This window comes from Lygodium microphyllum, chromosome 28 (genome assembly GCF_053477565.2).
Source record: "Lygodium microphyllum isolate KBCC chromosome 28, Lygodium_microphyllum_v1.1.10, whole genome shotgun sequence".
Taxonomy (NCBI): domain Eukaryota; kingdom Viridiplantae; phylum Streptophyta; class Polypodiopsida; order Schizaeales; family Lygodiaceae; genus Lygodium; species Lygodium microphyllum.
The window spans coordinates 67,877,414-67,893,195 of record NC_141162.1 but is presented as its reverse complement, the minus strand read 5'-3'; the positions used below and the strand labels follow the sequence as shown (position 1 = coordinate 67,893,195).

At 40.1% G+C, this 15,782-nt stretch overlaps 1 protein-coding gene across 3 annotated transcripts in view; it reads right to left on the bottom strand.

The window, feature by feature from the left end:
• The window catches only part of EER5 (proteasome family protein), a 114,720-nt gene that overhangs the window by 12,835 nt on the left and 86,103 nt on the right, over positions 1–15,782 (bottom strand). For all 3 annotated transcript variants that reach the window (XM_087670586.1, XM_087670588.1, XM_087670589.1), the window contains 2 exons: positions 7,383–7,444; positions 1,894–1,981 (listed from right to left, as the gene is read on the bottom strand). In XM_087670586.1, coding sequence (XP_087526712.1) covers positions 1,894–1,981; positions 7,383–7,444 — 150 coding nt within the window. The remainder of the gene's footprint in view (positions 1–1,893; positions 1,982–7,382; positions 7,445–15,782) is intronic.

Genomic DNA, 15,782 nt, shown 5'->3' with positions numbered 1-15,782 from the left:
TTTCTTGCCTCTTACCACATGTTAGAGTAAATTTTAGGATCGCATGGTCGGCTGCTATACCAATCAACTTATCAGATATCTCAAAATGCCTAATTTCTGGGATTAATGCTGGCGAACCTACTACATAGTCCGCAACGCTGGCCCCTTTTTTGTTGTTCCAACAAGTGAAAGCATCCACCCCCGGCCATCTTAATAGGCCATTGAATATAGCCAATTCATGAGCACTTCCTAAAGCTAGCAGATGAGATCCATATGCTATCACCTCCTTATCTTGAGATATCCTGACAAGCCCTAGTTCATCCAATGCCAATTCCTTAAACATTTCATGTTCAGTATCATAGAAGGCGGACTGCTCACTCCTTGTTCAAGCATTAAAGTCTCCCATTAGTATGTCCCCATTGCTTGCATATCTCATAATATCCTCATGTAGTGCTTCAAATGGTGATCCCTCCCCAAGAGCAAATGTTGAAGAGGCAGGTGGGAAGTAACATACTGCAACATATAGATCCCTCAGGTGCCCTATCCTCAGCCTTACCCACATATATCTAGCATGCACATCTCGTGACACCACGTGAATCATGTCTTAGAGGCTCTCACAATAAAGTATAGCCACCCCACCTGACCCCCTGGTTCCTCCTGGTCTACGGGGTTGAGGTCTATAGACGCTCTTCCATTTATATCCCACAACATCCGATAATCTAGAATTTATACATTGATGTGTCTCTATGTGCATAGCCACGTCTATCCCACGAAAAGTATCCTCAAAATAACATGCATCAAGTCTCATTGAACCATTACAATTCCAAAGGGACATCTTTAGCGTCTCATTTTGATAGGCCTAAAATCTCCATCCATCGAATGAACATGTGGCCAATTCTAGGTTTAAATACCAAATCCCATCACAATGAGCAACCATTCTTAAGAAATATGGATGATCCACTTCGATATGAACATAAATGATTCACTTACTACTAGCATTGAGATGGATCCAAATGTCCCCCACATGTTTTCAATGGTTGCCTATGCAAAATGGTCATGAAGACAGAGACATATATTCAAATGATTAACTTGAGCCATGAGATGACTTCAGTGTCGAAGGGGAAGTCTCAACTTAAATCATGCATAAGCATTCGTATTGGACATGCTTGACAGCCCATTTCCATTTCCCGTTCCCTCAACTACAAGGCCATTCATAGAATAATAGAGGATCTGGTTTGAGGTGTCACCCTTAGAGGAAATTCCAATTGCTAGGCAGAGATGATGAGAGAATATTGCATAACATTCTGCATTAGATCACTCTATTCTCCACTGTTTGTATCATAGAGGAATGTGGCTATATCCTTTTGCCTTTTGCCATGGTAATAGCATTTCAAAAGATCCCAAGTTTGATGGTTTCTGATCTCATTCTTGACGGTTTTTTATTGAAAAGTTCAGCTTGTCCCCAGCAAATAGAAAAAGGCTTACGATATCATACTACTTGTCATAGGATCTCAATCATCCATATTAACATTGATCATTCCATGCATCTTGAAACTAATATGCACAAAGATTTAAGCCATTTGTTAAGCCTGAACAGCTTTTTTAACTTAATAAAAAATAGGTGAGCTTGGTCAGTTTGCTATCCGATTTTCATACAGTAAAGTTCCTATCCCTGCTTTCCCAAGGCTTATGGGGACTTCATAATGGCTATAAAATTGCAATGTCAAATTTCACATTTAACAAAAAAAGAATTCACAAATAAAGCATTCAATGTCTTTGTTCAATCATGGCCAAAAATTATCTTTCAATTATTTGTGGTGACGGGAGAATTAAATCATCTATTCTCAGAATTAAATGCTTTGAAAAGCTCACTAGGGCTTTATAAGCATGTATAAAGCGCCACAAAGGCAATACCTGAGCAAGATTATATTTCTGCAGTAGACTCTGTTTTGGTAAGATTCCAAGGGATAATTTCACAGGCACAAGATATTTCAGGATCATTCTGCATATCAACCAGGAATACAAGATAAATAGAGCCAAACTATACTCCAATGATTCTTTGAATCAAGATTCCTAGCCATAACTTATACAAAATAGGATCTTAGCTGTAACAAGTATCCACCTAACAAAGTTCTAGTCAGAACTGAAGACACTGGATTCCGAGAAACAACTCAATGTAGCTAGCAATTGGGATGGCCTTATCACAGAGCACTTGGTCACAGATTGTTTAATAGAAAGAGGATACTGTTACATATCAATGCAGGTTGCCAATATGAAACAAGAACAGCAACTCCAATTCATACCTACCAGAGTCTAGAAAGAAACACCCACAAGCCCTTTTTCCTTTTGGTACATAAATACAGACTGTTTCTACATACCCAACCTACTCGAGCAAAGTCTAGAAAGAAAAACCCACAAACCTTTTTTCCTTTTGGTACTTAAATACGGACTGTTTCTACATACCCAACCTACTCGAGCAAACTGGCCGTTTGTGCAAAGATCTCAGATGTAAAACACAAACTTGAATAACTTTTGGTTCAAATCATGAACAATCTCACATGGACCAATGGTCAGGTCCAAGTAGAATGACTATGTTTCACATATTTTCATAGAATCTTTGGTGAGAATTCTAGCCAATGAAGTAGCTTCAATAGACTAGACCACACAATCAGTTCTTTCTGACAAAGATTAGAGCTCTATCAATACAATAAAGCATGCATGAATTCTCTCATTCTGTATCATTCTTGTTCACGGAAAGCTTGCAGAACTCTTGAAACTAGCATAAATTACTATGTGGGTTATGAGATGACACACCTATGATGCATTGCTACTTTTTTCAGACTCTCAATGGAACATTCCAAGAGACCTCACAATGAGCTCCTCCAGTATGGTAAAGCATCGCATATACAAACATTTTGATTTTGGAACATTCCTATTCATAGGAAGCTTGATGAACCCTTGAAACTAGCAAAATTGATTATATACTATGGGATGAAATAGCCTTGATGCATTGGCATTCTTTTGAGGATTTGAATAGATCCTTGAAGGATAGTGAATCCAGCCTTTGGAAATAATCTGAAGGGCAATGATTATAAAATAACTTGCACACATGAAATAAATGAGCAAATAAACAAAAGACTCACTGAACAGGAGAGCTACAATGCTCTTGGATGGTGGATGACACACAATAGGCCCCAAAGGATGGTGCCATTTTCAATATATTTTTATTATTATTCAAAGTCGGCATGAATCACAAGTGACTTGCTGTTATAAACTACCACACTTTTGATGTCATTGATTTCCATGTGCCTTGCTCTTGAATCAGCCCAAACTTGTCTCCAATGCAATGTCCTCAGGTGCTCTCACCAGCAACCTTAACAAATGTGCATCAAATCTATCCATTTACACCCTAACAAATATAATGCATAAGAGTATATGCTATTCATAGTCCAATGACCTGCAAAAGTGGCATTCAAGCTGCAAAGCTGGTCCCACACGGTTACATGCTGCAAGCAATGTAAAAAGTATGCAGATATCAGTTCCAAACTGATCTAATTAGCTCTACGAAGCCTCAACCTTGTCCATATATCAATCCTATTACTTTGCCCTCAACTTTGCACACACAATTTACCATCAAATTGAGTAAATTCAGGTCTGCACTTCAAATCTACATTGCTACCACAACAAACCAGCATTGAATTCATGCCTAAAAACAAAGGACAATCACTCTAATCCCTGCGTATGCATTCCATTAGGTATTGTCTTGCATTTCTCTAATTTTTCCATGAATTTCCATGATAGAATAGCTATATTTAAGCAATTTCACATGGCACAACTGATCCAGAGGTGCGCATGATCTTGTCACCTTCAATGTTGGTCCTCAACCAATATAAAGTGTTCAAAAATGCACACAAACACTTCAGCCTACCAAACCCTAAAAATGATAGCCAACATTTGAGTCTAATTTCACTAAGCATTTACTTTGACAATGGTCATGTATAGTCCCCATACAATCCCACACTATTTCTCTCACAAACAGAGGGATTTCTCACCATGAAATTGTGAGAAAATGACTTTCCTCATGATAAAGTTATTCAAAAAGTTTATAAGGCTTGAGATCCCGAAGAAGAAAAGAAAATCTCAACCTATAGTGCTGTAATAACTTATTTTCTTGAGAATTAGGCCAAAAATAGTAGTATACCTTGCTATAAATGGAGTTAAAAAGCTATCCGATGGATTCCATATGGTGAGAATAGAAGATAAACTACTATCCTAACTCTAGAGTCCATACGTGCTGTCAACTTATGTTCCATGGCTGAAAACTATTATCTGCAAACTTGTGCCTCTCAAATGCGAGAAAAAGAAAACCCCAAATAGCTAAGATCAACTTTCTAAATGAGTAACTAGCAACTCCCTGATCCAATCTCTTTTTTTTGTAAAGGGCTAATTAATGACTTGGTCATTAATCATAAGTGAGCTATTCACTGGACCAAACTTAAGCTTAGGACCTACTTTATAACTTAAGCTACTTATTGGGCGAAACTTCAAATGATCATTAAATCTAAGATATAATCTTTTAATTAATGAAACTTTCACTTTGCACATTGTTCCTTTTACCCTAACCTTGTACCACAATTTGTCGACTACATGCCCTAGTGTCAATCCTTAATTGTTGGTGCAATGGTCATTGTAGCAAGACTTAGCGATACTAGAATTAGAGTCCATTTTAATTAATCATTGAGACCATTTCTCATTCTAGTGACAAATCTTATGAAACAAATTGTGCAATCAGTTCTTTCTAATGGAACTACATAATGAGCACTATATAAATCATCTCGTGTATAGTTTTGTAATATTCCTATTTATGCAAAGATTGTTGAATTGCTGAAGATTGGAACTAGCAATACCCATTATACGATGCACCTATGATCCATTGCTATTATTTTGAGATCTTTAATACGACCCTTGGAGATATTATACAATCACATAAATTATCGTCTTTGTGATGCGAAGACAATGACATACACTATAAATGTCAATGAAATTTGTAGTGCTACTTAAAAATTTTGTGCTTGATTGAGAATATACAAAGTTTCAACCATGAATGTGAACAAATATTTAGAAGAGGGTTGATACAAATTGAGAATGGAGCAGATCATATAGTACATGAAACATCTCTCTAGGCTCCAACCTACATATAAGACATGTCAAAAGCATACCCACAACAAAGAACATAAAGGGAATGGACATAAAAAACACCTCCCAAACCATAGAGTGAAACATGCGCACCCCCAAGCCTGGGAGCTAGTAGCATATTGAATCATGACCACATCCCAAGAGCTAGCATCCTATTCCACCCACCCACATCGTCCAAGTGTGCAGGCGTGTTGGCCTACGGACCAAGAGTCTAAGAGTGGTGATGACAATGTTGTGCGCAATAGGGCCTTTAGCTCTGTAAATAGAACTCAGCTATCCTACCCCTAAAGTGCCCCTAGAAAATTCTTACTAGGTCACTTTATGACCACTATGACCGATGCTATTAGCACCCATTTGGATGTCCAAGGATATAATAGTTTCCCCCTTATGAATGATTGTTGTCCTCACCAATATCCTCACTGACAAAGTAAGGAGAATAACTCTTCAATGAACATACTAACTACCAAGTTGCCTCCATTTCTAGTTGGTTCTTCCGGAATAAACCATTCTACGGGTATATTTGATCTTATAGTCAACAACCAATTGGGGTTTAAGTAGAATGTAACAAGCAATGTCTTCTAGGTTCGCAGGATTTCATCAATCCAGATAATCAATTCACCTTGCCCCAATCATTCTTTGAAACAACTCACGTGGAACATCATGTGAACTTGGATGTCCAAATGTAAATCCAACTCATAAGACATTGTGCGGCTTCTCCTAAACTGATGGTTTTAGGTGACTTCAATATTTTGAGCATGGATTCCTTACTTTTATATTTATGGAGCGCTCTTCCAATAGGGATATTTTGGTCTCCAAGGAATTCAACTACTTTTCAAAGAGGTATTGCTATGCCTCACTATCCATAGTCAAGAGGTTGATTTCTACAGATTTTTTAGCCAATGTCTGTAATGGGTCTTGTCAAAAAATGCAACTACACCAAGGAGAGGGTGAGATCTGTCTGAGATACCAGTTTTGTACTTGTCTCTATTATGTTTTACTGGCAGTTTAGCAACAGTGACAAAGACAATGAGAAAGAAGAAGAACATGGATATTAAAAACCAGCTCTAACAACATAAGGCTCAAGTTTGAGAGCAATATTATACAAGCCAGTAGAAATGATGGCCAATCTTCTCTCCTTCTTCCACATAGACTTGTGTAGTGTTTGGACATGAGTCAATGGAATGAAATGAACGCGCTTTGAATTCTAAAAACGTTCTCATTCAAAATGCCAAGCAGCCCATCACATTTGTGGTTTACCATTTGTGTTTTGCCTTGGAAAATTATTGTCCAATCAACCCACGCACATTGTATTTCACTCAGTCACAAGCCATGCAAACAGTTATGCCAATGGTGAACTCTAGCACAAAGAAAATGGCCAGGAAGCAACAAGACAGTGTTGAACATGTATACTACTACAATCTTCAAGATGTGAAAGGGAGAATTTTGAGAAGCAAACTAATGCAACTGCCAAAGGTCGTGAGAAAATTAGCAAACAAGAACTAGATCAAATAAAGCTTTTGGTGATACTTCGACCCAACAAGAGGAAACAAGTGAATGGAAATAGCAATGGCAACTCAAAGGCAACAGAGTTTCCAAATGAGAAGGGTAGGAAACAGCTGTTTCTTGTGACTATGATTTGACTCTACGGTTGCTGCCGTGTTCCCAGCAAAACTGTCACGTGAAGACATCAACACCTACCAGGTCTGCCCTGCATTTGTCTTGCTGCCCACAACACTTTTTTCCTTGCCTTGTATTTCCTCTCTTTGAGCACGCGCCGATCTCTTTTGTTGCACTTCCCACATACACTTCTTTGCCTTTGTTTCACCTAGCCATATTGCCAGGATGTAATCTTTTGCAAGGTGAGATCCTTTGCCCTTGCAGCAGTCTCTTACAAGTGTGACCAATTCTTCTTCTCACATTGTCACCCTCAGCTTCACAATGATGGATCAGCCCTCTAATACCATGAAGTAGAACTCTATACAACATTCTCTCACTCACTCAACAAACACAATGAACAAGTGCAAAAACAATCCCTGTTGCAAGGGGGGGGGGGGGGGGGGGGGGGGGGAGAGAGAGAAAGAGAGAGAGAGAAATCCTACCCTATGAACATATTTGGACATCATTCGGGATGCATCAGTGTGTCAAAAACTACATGCTAACAGAATAAAATGGTTTGACCAAAATGAAGCGTAAGCTCAAAGTCTGACCTTACATTTTCCACTTTTGAAGCTTCACAATGCACCAATGCATACATTAATTTCTGTTCTGCCTGCCACAAAAACTTCTGCATCAGCTTTAGAACTCAATGAATGATATTATTATGCAAATCATTGAATTTCTAGCTCCAATTAGGATCTTAAATCATAACTACTTTTAATGACTTTCATATTAAAAGATGTTAAAGGCTGTGAGCTCCCTCTCTTAGATCTGAACTTTGTACTTTCTAACTTCGTGCAGTGCAGCAAGGATGTTTCACACACCTAGAGTTTTTACAAGTTTCTCAAAAACATGTCATCCCCCAGTCACTTCACTTTTAGGATCACCATGGGAGAGCATATTATACACCTTACCACACACAACAGAGTGGCTACATGATACACAATCCTGCCATTATTTGCAACTTGTAGTAGAGCAATTCTGGAATCCACAGCCGGACAAGATAGTTTACCATGTGACAGAAGGTCAATCTATGCAGCTGTTCCTGCTGAACTCAAAATAATGACACTATGAGAACCACCCACTGACTAAAGGCATGATGCAGCGAGATATCTACAGAGGCAGTCAAGAACTCCTAGGTGAGAAGAGACGGCTTCAGCATAGCCCCAAACTCATCGAAATAGCAGTCCTTCCAAGTTTTGACCCCCCTTGCAGCTTGCAAAGCCACTGGAGCTCAGTCCCAAGGGACCATGCAGCGCAAATGTGATGTATTGCACTTATCTGCAGAGCACCAGCTAATCTCCTCTCACTCATCCCTCCTAGCTTTCTGTGGACAGATATCATCACCTCTGTTTTCTTCTCCTACAGAAGCGGATTCAATTTTTACATCAGTTCCAGACCCCTCTATGTAGTTACTATTCCACTTTTAGGCTGTTTCAGCAGTACCATTTTCATATATGTTCCTGTTTTCATTTCTGCCTTTCTCTGTTTGTCCTTTCCTTTTCCCATGAGTATGCTGTCTCCCACTGCCAAATCTTCTATGAGATCATTCGTTTGCACGGGACACTGTGAATCTAATGGCAGTATGTATATATGGTGCCATGAATAATCCAGAGCTCACCACACATTGCATATCAATAAGTGACTAGCTTACCACACTTCACGCTACATACATACTCCTTACAAAACACACTTCAGTGTTTGTCCTACTCCTCTGGAAATATGTTTGGAGGATTCAAACATACATGGAAAATCCCTATAGATGTAAAGCAGTACCTGTTTACGACCTCCACATCATAAACAGTATTTTAACAACTTCACAGTTCACATATACTGAAATTTAACATGCCTTCAATTATTGAAAGCCAATCAGGGTGAGCTTTATGCTTGAGTATCAAAAAATGTTGGTGTCACCTTACATTATTTCAAAACCTCCAAACAATCAAAACTCAACTACACCTGTCAGTTATGTTCCTGGAAATAATGGATGCCCACTCTCTCCTCAAGCATATGGGATACACTAACTTCTCCTCGAGCACATGAAAATAATGGATGCCCAAATAGTGTCCACTCTCTCGAGCATATGGGATATACAAACTTCTCTTGTTTCAAACAACAGAAAAATCTGTCAATATTCTCAAACACTTTTCCCCAAGGTGACAAAAACAAAATAACTCTTGTAGAGGACTAAAATGAGACATCAAAAAGTAATAACTATAATACAAGAGAAGCCAGTCCAGTGTGCTATAATGCCAAACCATACACAACTCTAAATCAAAGGTGCCAAAATTGGAACTGTAAAGACGGGCATCTCTCCTCCTCCTCATGTGCTCAAAGACATGTGACAGTCCCTCTCATCTATGACAGAGAGTGTGAATAATCACAGTCCAAATCCTCAAGGGAGTTTCTGCAACAGTGATATACTGCAAATCTATGGCACGGCTACATCTTGCAAGTCTTACACAAGCTACTAAGAATCTGCCATAACTAAGCCATGTGCCACTTACCTAGCATCTATTTGCTACTCTAAACCAATGCCAGGTACTAGCACCACTCAGATAGTGCCCATCTCGACCCTCCTACTCACGGTGATTTCTCTCAGCTCTTGTCCATGTTGACTTTCTCAAGTATTATATAAAGGCACCCTATTTTGCACCCTTTACATGTGATGTTGCATGTATTATCCACTCAATCATGGGTGATTTGATTCCACTAGTGAAGAATGTTATTGGTGGCTCGCTTTTGAGGAACTCTTGTACAATCTGGATCATTATTAAGTTGCTTTCATTTGCTCTTGTTTAATGCTTTACATTGACTTCCTACTAATAAGTGCATTATCTTATAATGGTGTAAACACACACCCTCTTTTTTTCCCAACCTCTCTTGATCCACACCATACACCCAATATGATCAGAACACTAGGCTCTCAATCCTACCTAGACATGATTGGAGACCTAATGTAATTGTATTTCATGCCATCATTGTTCATGCACTCAAGTTACTTGAAGACCCTAACGTAATTGCATTTTATGTCATCATTGTTCATGCACTCGAGTAACTTGCTTTTTGCATTTGAATACACCAAAGTCCATAAGCTTTGATTGCCAACCTTTGTATTTGATCTGATATACATGCATATTTAATTAAAATATTGCTTGTGGCAGCCATTAGATGCATGGCCTTAGGATTTGCATGTCTAGACTCTAGAATATGTGGTCCATGAATGAGTGTTCAAGTTTTCTTGCATTTTGTGGTTGCATTTGTTGCACCTACTAACAACCTTAACTGAAATGATGGCTAGAGGCCAATGCCATTCTTGGCTTCATGATGGCTAAAGGCCAATGCCACTCCTAGCTTCATGAGGCCTTTGGCCCTTCATTGAGTCACCACATTGACATGTCATCCCTAACTTCTAGGCACATTGGCTATTGTGGTGGCAAGCAATTGTCACAAGTCATATTGACCAACTAGTCCACTAGCATGAAATGAAACAAAACATAAAACATTCTAAATCAAGGATAAATAGCATAAAACAAAACCACGCATAAAACATTTTAGACCAAGCATTTCAGCAACGGACCATGATGCCTTGAAACGCCAGCTGAAGCATTTCACTAGGGACCTGAAATGCCATGTTGCTAGACAAAAATGGCCAAAATGTTTTGCTTGCCAAAACTTATTTCGCCCATCCCATCTCCCGTTTCCACATTTCAGACTTGTCTTGGAGCCGTTTCAGGCTGTTTCATGTAACTATGCTTCCAACGTTACTTATAGTTGAAGATTATGTTAAGCTACAATAGATTAGGCTAAAAAATATATTAGATTATTGAGCGATTTATTTTGCTCTCTTGCAACCCCAAAAGAAATTCACTACATTAAATTTTGAATATCGGAAATCAGGAATTTTTGCTAGGGAAAAAGTCCTATGAGTTTGATGAAAGGGACTCCTAGGTAGGCCAATCCTATCACCATCCCTATTACCTCATCATCATCATTCGATCCAAGCAATAGGCACTACTGCTTGCCACTAATACAAGGTCCCTAATATTGATTCTGAGTTGTTCCAGCCCTAGAGACACCTGCCCATGCCTAAGCCCTGACCCAGACAGCTGCATTTTGATGTCATCATCAGCCAGCTACTGGTTTAGGTCGTCCTGCCATGTTGCTAAGGCTAATAAGTGCTCCAAGATACTTGGGGGAACATTTAGCCTATCCAATTTAACTATTGGATGGTTAGATTACTTTTCTGGGCACAGAAATAATTATAAATTTCTATTTTGAAAACTAATTTAATGGTCTTGATAGTGATGGAAATTCAGTTTAGTAGGTTGCTCCTTGGGAAAACTTGTCCGTGCAAGTTTGGGAAAGCTGAATTGGGACTGAAGGGAGAAGGAAATCTCATTTTTGCATTTAGGCACTTGGATTAGTGGAGGAGGTTGAACAATCTCAATTGTACTCCATCCATTTGCAATAAAAGTTAAAGAAATACTGCAAGGGGTGCAAAAATTTGGGGCCAATCAGGTGTCAGCTGTCCAAGATTAAGTGGTAAAGTGTGTATTTCATTTTATGTGAATTTGCTTATTGCTGTAATTAAGTGCTAATCAGGTCACTACCACCTTTTCGAAGAAGAAAGGCTGGTTTCAACCAATCAATATGGTATGGGACTGCAGATGTGGCATACTAGATGGTGAAGTTGTGAGAGCAGAGGATCAAGGTACAGCAGAGATTCAGTAGACAGTGTGAGAGTGTGAGAGACAAAGTTGAAGCACGACACCCAAGAGAATAGACTGAATGAGTGTTATCTGAAAGTACAAAGTACAACCCTTAAACCTTAGGGTTGTAGGGGGGTGTTCATACCCGACACACACTAAGTGCCCAAATGTGTGTAACATAAGCACATAAGTACATACGATAATAAGACCATAAGTTTGGGGGAAAAAACCTCTCCACCGAGAGTAAAAAGTGCCCCAGTGTCCTACTAATCACCAATACTCCCATATGAGCGTAGGCGTAAGTAAGGCGTGAGTAAAATACCCAACAAACCCCCCTGGAGTGAAGAGTGATCAAGAGTACAAGGATCATCCGCCACCAAAGGATATCAAATTTAAAGCATCGCGAAATGCTTCAAATTTGTCACGAGGAAGAGCTTTGGTGAAGATGTCTGCCACATTACTGGTGGTAGGACAATAGACAAGGCTGATATCACCTGCAGGTAGCCTCTCTCTGACAAAGTGATAGTGAATCTCAATGTGTTTCGTGCGAGCATGAAACACTGGGTTCCGTGCCACTGCAATGGCACTCTGACTGTCAATGAACAATGGAGTAGGCTCAGTAACAGATACATCCAAATCAGCTAGCAAGCGTCTAAGCCATACGCATTCAACTGTGGTAGTGAAAGCTGCCTTGTATTCAGCTTCACATGACAATGAAACTGCAAACTGTATGTCCGGCCTAGTATTGCATAGATAGATAAGACATCCAACTGCAGGAGCACATGTATGTATATCAAACAAATCACTGTCATCATGTAATGACAGTTTCAGTCCAGGTTCCATGGGAGTAGTAACTGGCTTGCAATCCTGTAAGCCAAATTTCTCAAGAAGCTGCCCAATATGTAATGACAGTTTCAGTCCAGGTTCCATGGGAGTAGTAACTGGCTTGCAATCCTGTAAGCCAAATTTCTCAAGAAGCTGCCCAATATACCGTGACTGTGATAACCCAATACCTCGAGCATTATGTATGAACTGGATGCCCAAGTAGTAATGCAAAACTCCCAAGTCAGACATGTCAAAAGTTTGCTGCAAATTTTGTTTGAATGCTGAAATCTGATCAGCATGTGTTCCAATGAGCAAAAGGTCATCAACATAAAGACATAAAATCAGCATAGATCCCCCTTCTTTACATACGTAAAGAATAGATTCAGATGAGCTGTTTAGAAACCCCTGACCAAGCAAGAAAGCATCTATCTTTTCATACCAAGCTCTAGGAGCTTGTTTTAAACCATATAGGGCCTTTTTGAGCATGCATACCAAATGTTCTGAGCCTTCAACTGCAAAACCAATGGGCTGTTGTACATAAACTTCCTCCTGAAGTTCCCCATGTAAAAATGCAGTCTTGATATCTAACTAATGGACTGTCCAACCATAATGTGCAGCCAAAGAAATCATAGACCTAATGGTCGTCATACGGGAAGTAGAAGCAAATGTCTCCTCATAATCAATGCCCTTTTTCTATGCGTAGCCTTTAGCTACCAGTCGTGCCTTGTATTTATCAATGGATCCATCTGCTTTTCTTTTCGATTTGTAGACCCATTTTGTTCCAATGGCTTTCTTCCCAAATGGCAAGGACACCAAATCCCAAGTTTGATTCTTAGTAATAGAATCTAATTCAGCTTGCATGGCTGCCTTCCAATGCACATTGTGTTGTGCATCCTCATAACATTCAGGCTCTTCATTATCAAAAGTACTTGCTGCCATAATAAACTCCATGGTATGTGCTAAATCATGCAAACGAGTTTGCCTTCTAGTACGACCAGCCATGGGTGCATCCAAAGGACTATCTTGCATAGTCTGCAAATACCATCTAGGTAGCTGTTTAGCATCCTGGCTCTGTGCAAGCTCTTGCTGAATTTCTGTTTCAGCATGAAGCTGAATATTCCGATCAGCCAATGGCTGAATTTCTGCACTTTCCATAGGAGCAGCTGGCTGAACATTAGGTTCATTTTGTGAACCTCCAGCTTAATCACCAAAAGTAATGGGCAACAGCCCTTCAAAAACATCACGGGCAGCCTGATATGTGTCCAAACCAGCCAAGGATAATTTTGATTTTTCATCAAAAACAACATCCCTGCTGACAAAAACCTTCTTCGTAACGGGATCATAGAGTCTGTAGCCTTTGCTCTCATTGCTATATCCCATAAAAATGCACTTAACAACCTTGTTGTCCAATTTTCTTCTAAGTACCTGTGGAATATGGGCATAGGCAAGACACCCAAAGGTACGAAAGTGACCAACAGAAGGTTTACGGCTGTTCCAAGCCTCAAATGGTGTGATGGTCTTCAAGGCTTTGGTAGGGCATCTGTTCAAAATATAGCAAGCACACATGACTGCTTCCATCCAAAAACTATGAGGCAAGCTCTTTGCCTTCAGCATACATCTGGTCATCTCCATGAGTGACCGATTTTTCCTCTCTGCTACCCCATTCTGCTGTGGAGTATAAGCTGTAGTATACTGATGTACTATGCCCTTCTACTGCAAAAAAGAATTCAGCATAGAGGACATGTATTCCCCCCCTCGTGGCATCCAGATTGGTTTTCAACAAGTGCACTGAAAGCCAAAAATGCATCATACACTTCTGACTTCTTTTTCAAACAATAGACCCAGCAGAAACGTGTGAAGTCATCAATGAATGTCACAAAATAATAACAACCACCCAATGACATGGTCTGCATAGGCCCACAAACATCTGAATGCACCAATTGCAATCTGATTGTTGCCCTGAAAGCAACATCACGAGGAAATGAGAACCGATGCATTTTCCCCAAAATGCATCCCTCGCATAAGTGCTCAGGAGGTCTCTCCAAGAGAGATAAGCCATCCAGCATCTGAGTACGCTGTAAAAGCATCAAGCTGCCAAAGTTTACATGCCCTAAACGAGCATGCCATAACTCCGCCTGTATCATAGCAGGAGTAAGAGTGGATGTCAAGTATGCTGACTGATCTACTGAAAGAGCATCCAACTCATATAAACCATGACACAAAGATCCTGTCAAGACCAATGTCATGCATTCTTTTTCTCGAACCATGCAACGGTCATCATCAAAGGTGACCTGCATACCACAACGTGCCAAAGAAGAAATAGAAAGCAAATTCTTCTTTATTCCAGGCACAAACAAAGCATCCTACAGGTGGAGAATGGAGCCATCAATGGCTGTGAGCTGAATCTCCCCAATACCACGAACAGGGTATGATGCATTATTGGCACACTATACTGATTTCCGAACGGGAGGTGCACTAACTGAAGCAAACAAATCTTTGCGAGATGTGATATGTCTAGAAGCACCACTATCAAAGAACCAAGTGTCAACATCCTCTGTAGAGCTAAGTGCTCTATTGGCCCAAGAGATGTCATAACTGTGAGTGTAAAAACAATAGTCCCTATCCACAACAAAGGACGCGGACTCACTAGCAGTGGAAGGAGTAGTAGAAACAGACATTCTTTACTCCTTCTTTTTCTCTTTGGCAATGCGCTTTCTGCACTCAGTGATATAGTGACCGGACTTTTTACAATAATGACATTTTCCTTTCTTTGCTTGCGTCCCCCCTTGTGACTGATTCTACGATGTGCCCGAAGTGCCAGAACTCTGTGGAGCATTTTTCACCTTGCTGTTCTTGCCTTTCTGTCTTGCCACAAAAGCCTGCTCAGAGACTATAGCATCTACACCACTATTTTTCCGTCTTTGCTCCTCCTCTAGAAGCAAGCTAACCAGCTGAATAAAAGTGAGTGGGTGCTCAGCAATCCTCATGGTGAGGTTCAATGCAATATGAAAAGACAAGTACGAAGGAGATAAGGAGTTCAAGGTGGTGGATATCAACTATGCATCCGAAAAATACTCATCTACATTCATGAGCTGCTCCCTCAAGTCCTGAATCTTGTTTAAGTGATCCTGCATAGAATTACCTTCATGCATCTTCAGAGTTTCCAACTCTTTCTTCAAGAAAGAGATCCGAGTCTCATTCTTTCTTGCAAACATATGCTCCAAAGTCAACCATGCATCTCGTGAAGAAGATACCGAACGGATATGTGGTATGATGGACCGCTAAACTGCCAGAGCAATCAGCGACAAAGCCTGTGCATCACGGGTATCCCAAGCTTTTTGAGCTGCAGTTCTGGGTGGAAGTTGCTGAAGTGGAGCGGGCTGAGGTCCCCCTTGTCCACGTGCACCTTGGGGA